We start from the raw sequence: 14,689 nt of genomic DNA on the forward strand, positions 1-14,689 counted from the left end.
GAATGGTTGCGCCGGCTGAGGTCTGCGCCGTGCACGCGCTATGTAGAAGCCCTGTTATACTGAAATTAGGCCAGATCACACTCCCTTGGAAGGGTCAATTAACGCAGCAGAACTTAAATTGCATAGCGCATGCATATGAAACATTTATTATACAACACGTAGACCCATTGGTCAATCAGACGTTTAGAATGTGCTCAAATGAGCATGACAGCACGGGTAGCCGTGCTCAAATGAAAAATACCTTGTCACTGAAAATATTACCTCGCCTATATCTTATTGCCTGAGTCCGTTTGGAAATGTTTCACTGAAACCCGCATCAAAAGCCGCTGTCAACTTTGTTAGCCTGCATAATGGACCGTTTTGTCAATTTTGATTTGGCAACCTAAGTTTGGATGAATGGCTGAACGAGGAAGACAAGACAGAAGAGAAAAAGACGATATACGCGAGAGCGACGAGTGAAGAGCTGGATCACCTGGAGAGGTCAGGAAATATGACTCAGTCGCTATCCGACGGGGCATCCTCAAACGGAGCAGGCAGTAGGGCCTGGTCAACGTCTTGGGCCGTCAAATTTGTACAAGACTACCTGAAGAACACCGGGCAAAGAACTGATTTCTCAACTGTAAGTAAGCAAGAGCTAAACAAGATGCTCCGTGAATTTTATGGAGCTTTAATTTCTATAATAAAGAGAATGAAATGCCTCAGTAGAGTCAGCACCACGGACAGTACCCGCTGAGGCAGCTTCAGCACCATGGACAGTACCTGTAAGTTTTTCCACAGAGATGTGCAGGCTATAATTTTGTTCTTGTTATTAATGTGTTAATGTTATCAGTTATTAATCAGCCTATTAATCGTTATTAATTTGTTTAGTCCTTATGAGTTTGCTAGGCCACTGATTTAATTTAACACAAATTTGTCAATTTGTTTGCATCTGTACATTGAAATGAACTTTTAATAAATCTGTGAAAACTGTCGTTTTTATTTCGGAGGTAAGTTGATAATAACCTGAAAAGGTGATTAGCAAAAGCCCTGAAAGGTGGGGTTGAAATTATACACTACTCACAAAAAGTTAGGGATATTTGGCTTTCGGGTGAAATTTCAGGATGAACCTAAAATGCATTATAACCTTTACAGGTAAACTTCATGTGACCTTCTGTAAACTTTTGAATGCACATGTCCAACTGTTCAATGTTTCAGTACTTTTTGCACAAGTTGCTGTTCTCTAACAAGGACTTTAACAGCAAAATTCACATCAGGTGTTTGATGCTCCAGCTCATCGAGGTCGTATCATTAGGGAACGGCTGCTGGAGACTGAGGTACCTCAAATGGAGTGGCCTGCACTTTCTCAGACCTGCATCCCAAAGAAAACCTATGGGATCAGCTGAGTCGCCGTGTAGAGGCTTGGAGCTCTGTACCCCAGAACCTTAATGTCCTGAGGGCCGCCCTTCAAGAAGAGTGGGATGCCATGCCTCAGCAGACAATAAGTCGACTTGTGAACAGCATGAGACGTCGTTGTCAAGCTGTAATTGATGCTCAAGGGCACATGACAAGTTATTGACACTGACATTTTTTGTTGTGGTATACCCACCACTGTTGTTGGCTTTTGTTTCAAGAAATTGTTTGAAATGAGGAAATCACCAGTGTATGCTTCTACTTAAATGCCCTACTTTCATGATATAATATCAGTGTAGCGTGAACTTTTTATATTTTCCATAAATTTCACCCGAAGGCCAAATATCCCTAGCTTTTTGTGAGTAGTGTATGACACTGTTCAGCCTTAATGTGACTGCTTACTGTCATTACTTTTGCTGCTTAGCCACATTAATGGAAGCTTACGTTAAATTGGAGTGACACACCCCCAGCTGAAATAAAACATCTGCCGGTGAGTTTATGAAAAGACAGATATTTGTTCTGGCACCGACACTGGAAAGCAGAAGCCTATATTTAAATATAACTGTTAATATAAGTTGGTTGTAGATAAAAATCAGCTTTGCTGCTGAGTCGCTGTCACAGCACCTGTTAGATTAAAAATGACTGAGAAGTTGGCAGGAGTATAACTATCACTCCATGAAAAAAATATTTTTTTCTAGTGGATATTCTAGTTACAACATGATTGAGCTAGCACAGCACTTTTGTGTTGCTATCTGTGGTATTTATTCAATTTTGGGGAATCACGATGTCTAGAAAACATGATAAGCTCAAGTTGGCTGGCTGACAAGGACTACTTAACGTCAGATCTCATTTATTTCTGCTGAAACGGAGAGAATACTAGGAAAAAACTTTTATATTTTGAGAGCGGAATGCCCACAGTATGCATACATTTGGAGTATACATTTTATTTTGTTGGTAATAGTTGTATAATCGCACTATTACAAATAATAAAAACAGTGATCACTCCAACATGGCCTGTATCATGTATGACATAGCGGTTCACATTCACCTGCTGCATCTCAACAGGGTTTACTCAATAGTCACGCCAATCAACAGATTCACCTGTATCTCTCAACAACACAGGATCTGCAGCGTTTGAAAAATAAAGAATAATAATGAACAATACAATCAGCAAAATATCAGTTTCTAAACTTGCTAACGTTAGACACAGTGTAGCTTTGTGGTGTCTGGAGCTATTAGCTAGCTAGCAGAAAGAAAACTAAAGGAAGACTGTCACCGTAATCTTGCGTTAGAGCCAACCGACTTCAAATGTTTATTCCTGCCTCTTTAGGGCTTACTCACAGCTAAGCGGCCGGAATTGTGCTTGCTAAAATAATTTAAAAACCATTTGGCATCCATATTTGTAATTAATTCACTCCGATCAAGTTTTTTTTTTAAACAGACTAACGTTAAGTCTCTCTCCCTCCCTCACACGGCACGCGAACATGAATCCTTGGTTGGGATTGGTCAGGTTTTAGGTCAGAGGAGTTTGATTGGTTAAAGTAATATCAGGTAAGCCAATAAGATGCAGAATAAATTGCAGCAAAAATTTAACTTACAAAGAGAGAGAGAAATAAGATTTAACTTAAAGAGACAGTAGTACAACGTTTTGTGTCGAAAAAAAGAAAAAATGCTTTTCGTTGCTTTTCATTCGGGGTGGGCCCAGCTGATGATCAGGACGGGCACAGCCCCCTAAAGCCCGCCCTTGAACAGGAGTCTGCATTCTTGCACCAGACCTAGGAGTGACGACCAGCTAGAGGACAGCTGCTGAGACACTTTAGCTCTGCCCAGGAAGAAGACTGGTGAATTGATCTGATCGCCTGAACCTGAAGGTCTGGATCTGTGAACACTGAACAGAAATGTCACACAGACACTTTCAGATGCTAAAAAGGAAAAAAAAAATGGATGTTTTAATTAAAAAGTCAACTCCTGAAAATGTTACCTGTGACAGTTAGAGCCTCCAGGTGAAGCGGTAATTTTCCCTCCTAGTTGGTTTGCTATGAACCTGAACTTCTCAGGTTGTTGGTTCTCAGTTTGAGGGACAGTGCATTACTGCTGTGATACTGATCATCATAATACTCCACACGACCTTCATACTCTGAGTCTGATCTCAGATCCACAGGTTCTTTATGCTTCACCTTGGTGAACTATAGTGTCTGCTCAACTCTGGTAACACAGCCATTTCCACTTTATGGATAGGCTATGTGCAGGTACACCGCATTTCCACTATTGATCCTTTTAAAGCACACATCTCAGTAGGAGTGTAAGTCGCTCTCCAGTCATCCTCACTCTGCACCACTGCATGTAGTGTCACGACCCAAGTGGACGGGCAGCGTGATGGAGATTTTACTCCTTTAAGTTCTTAGGAGCAGGTGGAGAAGCAGCACAGGCCAACCCGAGAGGCGGACACAGACTGAGTATACAATAATTCATTGCAGAGTTGTGTAAAATGCACAATTCACTCAGAAGCAGGTGAACACCTGGGTACTTGTAATGTCACTATTACATTTCAGTGTCCATTCCCTGGATGTTCACTGGTTCACTGGACAATGTTTTCCCCACAGGAGCTGACGTAGTCTGTCATACAGCCTGTTAAACTGTTGATGTCCTCCCTATGAGCAATACAGAGTTCCTCCCACACAGTTGTGTCAAAACAGTCTCTCATCACCTCATCGGCCATTTCTTGATAGTACAGGTTACAGCTGGCTGCCTGTGTACAAGAGGTTTGAGTGGGTCTGGGTAAGACGTACCATTGTGGTTAAGGTGAGAGTTACGGTTAGGTGAAGGCCTATAGTGTCAGGCCAGAGACTTGTCCAGCCAGGACGCTTCTGCTCAGAATCTGCAGCTGGACCAAACTCTGTGTGGGTGCTACTGATCTGGTTCTGTGAGGAACCAAAGCAGGACTCTCTCTCTTTGTCTCTAACATGAGCCCTTTTTTTCCCTCAACTTTAATCTTTGCCTTTAAACTTTAAACGTTATCAGAAAGTTGTGGTTGTTATAGATGTAAAGAGGAAGATGTGAAAAGCCAGTTCATTTCTGACAGTTTCTGTCTGTGTTTGTTGACCGCAAAAGTGTCATACAAGGAACTTCCCTCTCAAGACCATATCGTCCTCCCCTACAAGGCAATTTTCTTTACATCTTTCTCATGTTCTGTATGTTTTCTACCTGCTGATGTGTTTTAGCGTCTCTGAAGCCCCGACAGAGAGAGGAGAGGACCAGCTATGAATTTCACCGCAGCAGCAAGTGGATTTGTTGTTTTTCTTCTTTTGTGCCAGGTATTGCAAGTTTACTTTGACATCTTTAATATTCTGCCGGTGCTCTAATCAACTTACTTTAAAAACTTCAGTTTAATGCAACACTGAAAAAGAAATCATCGTTGATGTCATGGGTGTTTCCAAGAATTTTAAAATCGACTCATGTTTATTCATCAATACACAAGCGTTCCTAAGGCAGATGCCCTCTGGGGCCTGCTGAAGGTGAAAAAGGAAGGTCATGGTTTCACCAAATTGGACAGATTTCATGTTCTAGGCAACATGAATGTTGTCCCAAAAATTCATGCAGGCAAAAGGAAAAAACTTAACAACCATAACTACATAATTCAGCATCTGGGATTATTATTATTATCAGTATATTAAATTTGACTACACATTGTTAGTGAAGCGGCTGTCAGGTGACTTTAACAATGACAGTATATTTTGCCAAGAACTGTGGTGGGATTCATTTTGGAGCATTTCCCACCTGTCTCACCTCCGTCTCAGCAGAGGCTTGTGCAGCCAGGGGCTTCATCTTCCAGTCTGCAGCTGGGTGCTGTCGTCCACAAAAGTGTCATCTCATGTCTCCACCATCCAGCACAGCTCTGTTCCTCTGAAAAGACTTTTCAGGAGAGAAAGATGTTTGTAATCACTGTTTAGGAGACGTTCATATCACTCTGGCTGTGATGTGTGGAGCAGGTCTGGGTTCAATTCACAGTTTCAATCGGCCCTTTCATCTTAACAAGAATGGAGTTTCCTCTGTTGTAGAAGTGAACTACAGGTTTGAGTTTCATTTTGAATTGGGTGAACTGACAACAAATTGATCCCAAGTAGTTTCAAGATAGTTTGTCACACCTCAGTCATCAGCTTCTCGCTGCAGTTTCCTGCCACAGTTCACGCAGCAGCAACAAGACCACAGTGTCACCAAAATAAAATACACTCAGCCTTTGATGTCCTGCATGTTGCCCTTCTCATAATTGATGTTCTACCATTTAAGCTGTTCAGCAAAACTACCTCTCTTATCTGGCATTGGCAAAATAAAAGTAACACTGATTGGCCCAAAGTTTGTCGTTTGACATGTTTACAAGAGTGAAGTATCGCTGCTGCACTGCTCCACCACAAGGAGAAAATTATTTTGAAAGTCCACTATTATTCTTAAACTGCCAGAATGCTGAACGTGGTCTGTCAAATGGCTGTTTTGAGGTGTTTTTGTTAGTTTCAAATTCAGCAACCTTAACCACTAGACTCAGAACAGCCATCAGTAGAAAAGGAATGTAAGAGCCAAAGCCACAGCACCCAGCAGCAGCAAATACTCCTTTGTCCTCAGAATGAAAATGTAGAATAAACAAATAATTAGATTATCAAGCTGTGGTTAGGTTGACGCAGAATGAGGAACTCATACAGCAGCTGAAGCAGATCAGCACTTGTCATTCTGAGAAGTTTGAAGCTCGTCCAGCTTCCCTTTTCTCAAGATCGTCTTGGTGTCAAGATGCTCTTTGTCTCATTGACTTACAGTGGAGCTGAGATCATGTGAGTCCTCAAGTGATTTTGCATTTTGCAATTTAATGCTGGTGTTCATTTTGTGATTAAGACCATGACTGAAAGTATATCAACAACTCTCTTTGTAGGATGAAAACAAGACTAAAATGAGACCAAAATGAGATTATGTGGGCAGAAATCATGACTAAATATGACCTTTTTTCAAGAAATAAAAACAGAGAAACATGCCAGAAAAAGAGCAGAAAAAGAAAAACACACACTCCTGAACTCAGTCTGGAAGGGAACAGACATCTGGGCAAACTTTTAATATTAAATACAGCATAAAAAGAAAAGTTGGATAGAAAATACATGAAACTTTAATGAGGGATGTAGATCAATATGTGTAAGGGACATGAAAAAAATATGTAGGAATGAAGAACTGTTTTTAAATGATTCAGGAGTATTACACTTGTTTTTATCAATTAAAATCACTTAAGTTTTGTCAACAAAAACATAATCCTTCTCACTAAAATGTGATTAAAAATAAGATTCATTTTTGTCAAGACTTTTACTCAAACTAAATCACAACTGGCTGTCAAAATTAACTGTGGTCCAAACTTCATATCCTGAATTGGCTCCATTTCAGATGAAGTCTGTCCTGTTTTTATGTTTTTATGAATCTGATTGTGGTTTCTGATGTGCTCTGTGTTAAAGCGGTGCAGGGACAGGATGGCTGGGCAGCGACTTACAATCCTGAAATCTGTGCCTTGAAAGGATCAACAGTGGAAATACAGTGTAAGTACACATACCCAGTGGAAAAGAAGGTTTTACCAGAGTTGAACAAGCAATGTGGTTTACGAAGGAGGAGGATAATGAACCTGTGGATTTATGAAGGTCGTGTGGAGTATCAGGGTAATGATGTTAAGATCACCAAAAGGCTGGACCCCAGGATGCAGACTCAGAACAAGCTTTAGTGATAATTAAAGTCAATTTATTGAACAGTCAAACCAGAGATTGAGTTCAGTTTAGAAATCTTATGGTAAACTGAGTGTAGATGAGGCAGCCAAGACACTGACAGGTTTTCCAGGAAGGACGGTCGGAATGTGGGCAGGCAGGTGGAGGACAGGAGCTCAGAGTAGAGTTGAGGCAGGAGTGTTCAGGAGGGCAGACGAATGGTGTGGAGCCGAGAGATAGCAGGTAGGTACAGCTGGTCCAAGGAATCCCGAGAGGGTAACGGATGATCTGGCGAGGAGTGGAAGAATGAGCCAGTCTTTTATCCTGCAGCAGTGTAGGTGGCTTGATTGATGAACAAACCAACCAGGGGGGAAAATGACCGCTTTACCTGGGGTCTCTTTATCTGTCACAGGTGACATTTTCATCAGATGACTTTTTAATTCAGTTCCACATAATGCCAGCATCTAGGATACTGTTGTGATCGTGTTTGTGTTTGTGTTTGTGTGTGTGTGTGTGTGTGTGTGATTGAAAATTTTGTGACCAATGACATTTCTGCTCCATGTTCTCAGGTCTCCGGATAGAGGTGACCACATACAGGTCTTCTTCCCGGGCAGAGCTGAGGTGTCTCAACCGCTGTCCTCTAGCTGGTCCTCCTTCCTACGTCTGGTACAAAAATGGAGAGAAATTTAAGGAGGGAACCTCTTCTCTCTATGTTCATAATTTTGGGGACAGCTATTTCTGCACTGTAAAAGGACACAAGGATTTCCACTCTCCTTCAGTGTGTGAGTTTTCTCTACAGTGTCTCAATAACATAACGCCATCTGGTGGAAGCTTTTAGTTAGCCCTAAAACAGGCAAAAAAAGACATGTTAAACCTTAACCCTGTGTGTTAGTGAGCTATTCTCCAACCATCCAGCTACACAACATCACTACTGCTGTCAGTTTTCCATACAAGCTGCTCTGGATGACTCCAGGAAATGATGCACTTCTAACTGCTGCTGTTTAAAACCTGTCTCATCTTTCAGGTGTCCACGGTCAAACCTGCAACAGAGTGACTTACACTGACAGAAGCATCTGTGCTGTGAAGGGATCATCAGTGAACATTTCTTGTTCATACAACAGTCATGAAAATGATGTTGGATCAAAATTCTGGTTCAGTCTCAAACGTAGTGATCGATGGCGGGATTCCTCACAACCTGAGGACCTCAGTGGGGACTCAGAGTTTACAGGTCGTGTCCAGCTGATTGAAGAGAGCGGACGCTCCACTCTGAGAATCACTGAGCTGAGAGAGAGCGATTCAGCCGAGTATCGCTTCAAATTCAAAACATCAAACTTTGAATGGAGGAGCAGTTTACCTGGTACAACTCTGACTGTCACAGGTACTGCTATCTTTAAATAAATTCACGACATATCAACATATGTATACTGTTGAATACTTTGATAATGATGTAAGGTCAAATTGATGGTGATATATGATCACTGTGATTTTGTTTCCTCCCTTGTTCACCTTGATTGGGTGATTCATCAGTTTATTTCCTTATTTGCCACTTATTTATAACTGCTACTCTGACTCTGCACAGTGTGTTTGTATGACTGAGTGTTTAGTATACAGTGACATTTCTGTTTCATGTTCACATATGCAGAACTCCAGGTGGAGGTGACCAAACTAACAGGCAGCCAGGTGGAACTGAAGTGTCGCAGCATTTGCAGATCAGCTGATCGTTCTTCCTACGTCTGGTACAAGAATGGAGAGAAAATTGAGGAAGGAACTTCCTCTTCTTACAGAGGCAACTTTAATCCTGATGACAGCTATGCCTGTGCTTTGAAAGGACATGAGGGTTTCCACTCTCCTTCAGTGTGTGAGTTTTCTCCACAGTGTCTCAATAACATAACGCCACCTGGTGGAAACTTTTAGTTGCCCTAAAACAGGCAACGTGCACCAGGACATACAAACTCTTTAGCATCCTGAAGGGGAAGATTTTGAAGGTTTTCATCCAATCAAGGTATCATTTTTCAAAAGTCTCGTCTGGCACTAGTATCTAGGTCACATTCCTTGGTTCAGGTTATCTGTCATTGCTTCATCAGCCTGAACAGAAATCAGCATCACTGCCTGTTACCACATGCTGACCATGTGATAAGTAATTATACATGAATCATAGTTATTTTCAATGAAACAACAAAATAAATTCATAAAACTAATTATAACTATTGCCCTAATATTTTGATGGGGAAAACATGTGTGACAGGGTTCATGTTGTTATTAAGCAATTTTTTAAATGTAGGCTATGTATCCTCTGAGATACATTGCCAGATTAGGTGCAGAATGTTGACCAATGTGTAGTATTTAAAATTTAGTGTCAAACAGAAAGACATGTTAAAACTATATACATGTTAATACTCCTGCCTGTTAAAGGGTTGTGTGCTGGACCAGGACTGCATGTGTTTAACATGGATGGCCTCAGTAAGAATCAAACCCCCTTCACCCTGTGTGTGTTAGTGAGCTATTCTCCAACCATCCAGCTACACAACATCACTACTGCTGTCAGTTTTCCATACAAGCTGCTCTGGATCACTGCAGGAAATGATGCACTTCTAACTGCTGCTGTTTAAAACCTGTCTCATCTTTCAGGTGTCCACGGTCAAACCTGCAACAGAGTGACTTACACTGACAGAAGCATCTGTGCTGTGAAGGGCTCATCAGTGGACATTTCTTGTTCATACAACAGTTATCAATATTATGTTGGATCAAAATTCTGGTTCAGTCTCAAACAAAGTGATCAATGGCGGGATTCCTCTCAACCTGAGGACCTCAGTGGGGACTCCGAGTTTGCAGGTCGTGTCCAGCTGTTTGAAGAGAGAGGACGCTCCACTCTGAGAATCACTGAGCTGAGAGAGAGCGATTCAGCCGACTATCGCTTCAAATTCAAAACACTGAACTTTGAATGGGGGAGCAGTTTACTTGGTACAACTTTGACTGTCACAGGTACTGCTGAACACAAACTGATACAACATGTTAACTTTAAATAAATTCATGACATATCAACATATGAATACTGTTGAATACTTTGATAATGATATAAGGTCAAATTGATGGTGATATATGATCACTGTGCCTGTGTTTCCTCCCATATTCACCTTGATTGGGTGATTCATCAGTTTTTTTTTTTTTTATTATTTGCCACTTATTTATAACTGCTACTCTGACTCTGCACAGTGTGTTTGTATGACTGAATGTTTAGTAAACAGTGACATTTCTGTTTCATGTTCACATATGCAGATCTCAAGGTGGAGGTGACCAAAGTAACAGGCAGCCAGGTGGAGCTGAAGTGTCGCAGCATTTGTCGATCAGCTGGTCGTTCTTCCTACGTCTGGTACAAGAATGGAGAGAAAATTGAGGAGGGAACTTCCTCTTCCTATAGAGGCAACTTTAATCCTGATGACAGCTATTCCTGTGCTTTGAAAGGACATGAGGGTTTCCACTCTCCTTCAGTGTGTGAGTTTTCTACACAGTGGACTCAAAACACCCAAATACACATGCACGCACATACCTACTTAAACAAATACTCTCACACACACACACACACACACACACACACACACACATGCACACACATACAAACTCACTTCCACACATAGACACAGTTTGTCCATTGACATTTAACATTGTAACCTTTAGGCTGCTGACATCCAACAACTGTGAACTATAAACCATTTAAATACAGTATCTTGCATGATAAAAAGGCATCCTCATTTTACAGTTAAAAGCCTACATGTTAACACCATGTCTTCCAGATGCTCCGAAGGTTCCCTCAGTGTCGGTGAGTCCCTCTGGTGAAATAGTGGAGGGCAGTTCAGTGACTCTGACCTGCAGCAGTGATGCTAACCCATCAGCTACTTATACCTGGTACAAGAAGAATGGAAATCCAGACCAGGACCCTTTCAGGACAGGACCACAGCTGGACTTTGTTTCCATCCAGTCCTCTGACTCTGAAGAGTTTTACTGCAGAGTGCACAATGAGCTGGGAGAGAAGACATCTGACTCCATCTCTATTGATGTGAAATGTGAGTGAAATGTAACTGGTTCTCGATATCATGTGGGAACAAATATACTAAATCTGCCACCTTTAGTTTTTATTAACCAGGGAAAGGTTTTGTAAGGTGTATGTTTTTTTTCAGCTCTGCCTTGTTTTAAATTCACACACTACAGCACATGGAGATAAAGAGCATTACTTAAGGACCCACTGACAGTAACTGAGGGACAGTTGAGACTTACTTATTGAATTTTAACACAAAGATTTCCCAAGCTGTGCTGAAATTAGAAAAGTCAAACATCTAGTGACATCATCTTCACAGCTGAGTACAACTAGCCTGAGTAATTACATCCAGTATGTGCCACTGCAAAATCCCATGCTCACTTTAAACTTACTTTCCAGATGCTCCGAAGGTTCCCTCAGTGTCAGTGAGGCCCTCTGGTGAAATAGTGGAGGGCAGTTCAGTGACTCTGACCTGCAGCAGTGATGCTAACCCAGCAGCTACTTATACCTGGTACAAGAAAAATGGAAATCCAGACCAGGAACCTTTCAGGACAGGATCACAGCTGGACTTTGTTTCCATCCAGTCCTCTGACTCTGGAGAGTTTTACTGCACAGTGCAGAATGAGCTGGGGGAGAAGACATCTGACTCCACATCTATTGATGTCAAATGTGAGTGAAATGGAACTGTTTCTTGATATCATGTGGGAACAAACATCCAAAATCTCTCAACTTTAGTTTTTCCTAACCAGGGAAAGATTTTGTTAGGAGTATGTGTTTTTTCAGCTCTGCCTTGTTTTAAATTCATAGACTACAGCACATTGTGATAAAGTGCATAGCTTAAGGCAGAGGTTCCCAAACTTTTCAGACCCTGTAGCTCAATGTACCAAACCAAATTTCCCAGGTACCACCTAAGTAGATTATTACAAGTTCATGCTCTGTTGGACATGACGTGACGTCACCCTATGTAGCTAAGCACAGGCAAATTTTATTTCTAAAATATTTAAATGATTAACAACTAATTTGCACATCACTGTAATGTGATTTGTATATTTAATAACTGTTGCCCATAATAAAATAAAATGACATTCTTCTGGTTCTAAGTTAATGATTGGCACCAGCTGGAGTGCCATAACTGGGCATTTCAGCGAGGCTCTTGTGCCCCACCAGGTGGAGCCTTGCGTACCACCAGTGGTACATGAACCACAGTTTGGGAATCTCTGTCTTAAGGACCCACTGACAGTAACTGAGGGACAGGTGAGAGTTACTTATTGAATTTTTTACACCAAAGTTTCCCAAGCTATATTGGAGATTAGAAATTTCAAACATCTAGTAACATCATCTTCACAGCTGATTACAACCAGCCTGTTCATTTACATCCAGTATGTGTCACTGCAAAAACACATACTCACGTTTTGTTTGCACTGATGTTAGATCCTGGGCCACCAGATGAATGAATCACATTGTAATAAAGCCACATCCTCATGTTAAAGTTAATGTATGTTAACATCATGTCCTCCAGATGATCTGAAGGTTCCCTCAGTGTCGGTGAGTCCCTCTGGTGAAATAGTGGAGGGCAGTTCAGTGACTCTGACCTGCAGCAGTGATGCTAACCCAGCAGCTAATTATACCTGGTACAAGAAGAATGGAAATCCAGACCAGGAACCTTTCAGGACAGGACCACAGCTGCACTTTGTTTCCATCCAGTCCTCTGACTCTGGAGAGTTTTACTGCACAGCGCAGAATGAGCTGGGAGAGAAGACATCTGACTCCACCTCTATTGATGTCAAATGTGAGTGAAATGTAACTGGTTCTCAACATGTGCAAACAAATATCCTAAATCTGTCACCTTTAGTTTTTATTAACCATGGAAAGGTTTTGTAAGGTGTAAGTGTTTTTTCAGCTCTGCCTTGAAGGCTGATTTGCGGAACTTTGTATCATCAGTTTCTTGCTCAGAGGCAGACCATTTACAGGCCATTGCTGGGGACCCTGGAGAAGGAATGATGGCCCTTTGCTCCATCTGTTTGGCTCAGCAAGTTCACTCAGGGTTTTGCCTCTTGTCATGTCATCTGCAGGGTTCCTTGCGGAATCCACATAATGCCAGTCACAAAATTTTGGCCACCCTGGTGCCGACAAACACTTTGAAGCGGCATGATTCAGACTGGAGCCAAGCCAGCACAGTTGTAGAGTCTGTCCATAGGATGGTCCGCTTGATCTTGAGAGTAAGTTCCTTCTGTAGAAGTTTGTGCAGCTATACCCCTGTCATAGCTGCGCAGAGCTCAAGTCTGGGCATGGACTGCAACTGCTTCGCAACTACCTGAGATCTTGCCATGAAAAATGATAAGTAGACATGACCATCATCATCTTCCTCAAGTACGTGACAGAGCCATAGGCCTGCTCCGACGCGTCACAGAAGATGTGGATTTCTTTACTGACTTGAGATGGGTCTCCGTCTGATGGTACATATGGCCATGGCAGGGTGATGCAGGGTGAACACCTGAAGCTATACCTCCCAGTTGTTCCAGGCTTGTCGCAGATCTTGTGGGAGCATGGGATCATCCCACTCTCGGTCAATATTCCATATTTGGCTAACTAATATCTTTGGGCAAGAGGCGTACCTGGTGGAACATCCCCTTGATTTCTCCACTTATGGCTATTGCATGCTCCTGGAACCGCAGCAACATGCCCAGAAGAGAAGCCCCTCACGTGGGTCCAGGTAACAGTGACTCATTCAAGTTTTGGCACTGAAACTGATACGAGCAGTATCATATATGATAGCAGTACAACACCATCTGGTTCTTGTCATTGTGAGTCACCATGTGCTGGGGTATGTACCACGACTATTCTTCCTGGCCGAGTGTAGCAGGATCCAGCTTGATGACAAAGCAGCCTCAACCAGCTTCTGAATTTCTGCATCATATGCTGCTGCACGCACTGGGTCCTTGGCTAATCTTTGCTCCGTACACTGCAGGCTAGGCACAACCACCTCCTTGGGGGCCTTAATTGGGCCATGTCTTTCCTGCGAAGCAGTGGGGTGGCATAACGTAGCACTCCATCCACTTCTGTCCAAATCGTCTTTGCTTCCAGCAGATTGTGGGCCTCTTGATCCTGTCTTGATCTTGTGACTGTCTTTTCATCCCTATAAGGAAGAGTGTCTACCTGCCATAACATCTCCACATTCCACAGGAGTTCTGATGTCTGAGGGAGAATTGAGGTCAATAGACACTGCTGCAGCTCTAGGCTGTGCTCAACAAACTTTGCAGGGCCCTGAGGTGTCCAGCCCAATCTGGTGTGGATGGCTGCCGGCACTCCTGGGGGACCCAGGCGTACTGGTTTGATGGACGTGATTAGATGGGGATGGTCAGCCCCTATGAGAACTAGGGGCATGGCATGCTGGAAATGCTGCAGGGGGACACTGACCAAGTGCTTGTACCGCCTCTTTAAGCTACTCACAGGATAGGAATGTTCTGCTAATCCTAGGTGAGTGGCGGTGAAGGCCTCTTTGATGAGGTTGCTGTGCTGGGGCTGTGAGGCTGGGGAGATGTAG

The 14,689-nt window shown here is 42.5% G+C and overlaps 1 protein-coding gene across 1 annotated transcript in view; it reads left to right on the forward strand.

Annotated features, from left to right (window-relative positions):
- Nucleotides 1–14,689, forward strand: part of LOC115357906 (B-cell receptor CD22-like) — a 31,593-nt gene that overhangs the window by 13,556 nt on the left and 3,348 nt on the right. Inside the window, exons 5-7 of the mRNA XM_030049669.1 lie at nt 11,545–11,663; nt 11,730–11,814; nt 12,665–12,934. Coding sequence (XP_029905529.1) covers nt 11,545–11,663; nt 11,730–11,814; nt 12,665–12,934 — 474 coding nt within the window. The remainder of the gene's footprint in view (nt 1–11,544; nt 11,664–11,729; nt 11,815–12,664; nt 12,935–14,689) is intronic.

Source organism: Myripristis murdjan, chromosome 1 (assembly GCF_902150065.1).
Source record: "Myripristis murdjan chromosome 1, fMyrMur1.1, whole genome shotgun sequence".
NCBI classification, from domain to species: Eukaryota; Metazoa; Chordata; class Actinopteri; order Holocentriformes; family Holocentridae; genus Myripristis; species Myripristis murdjan.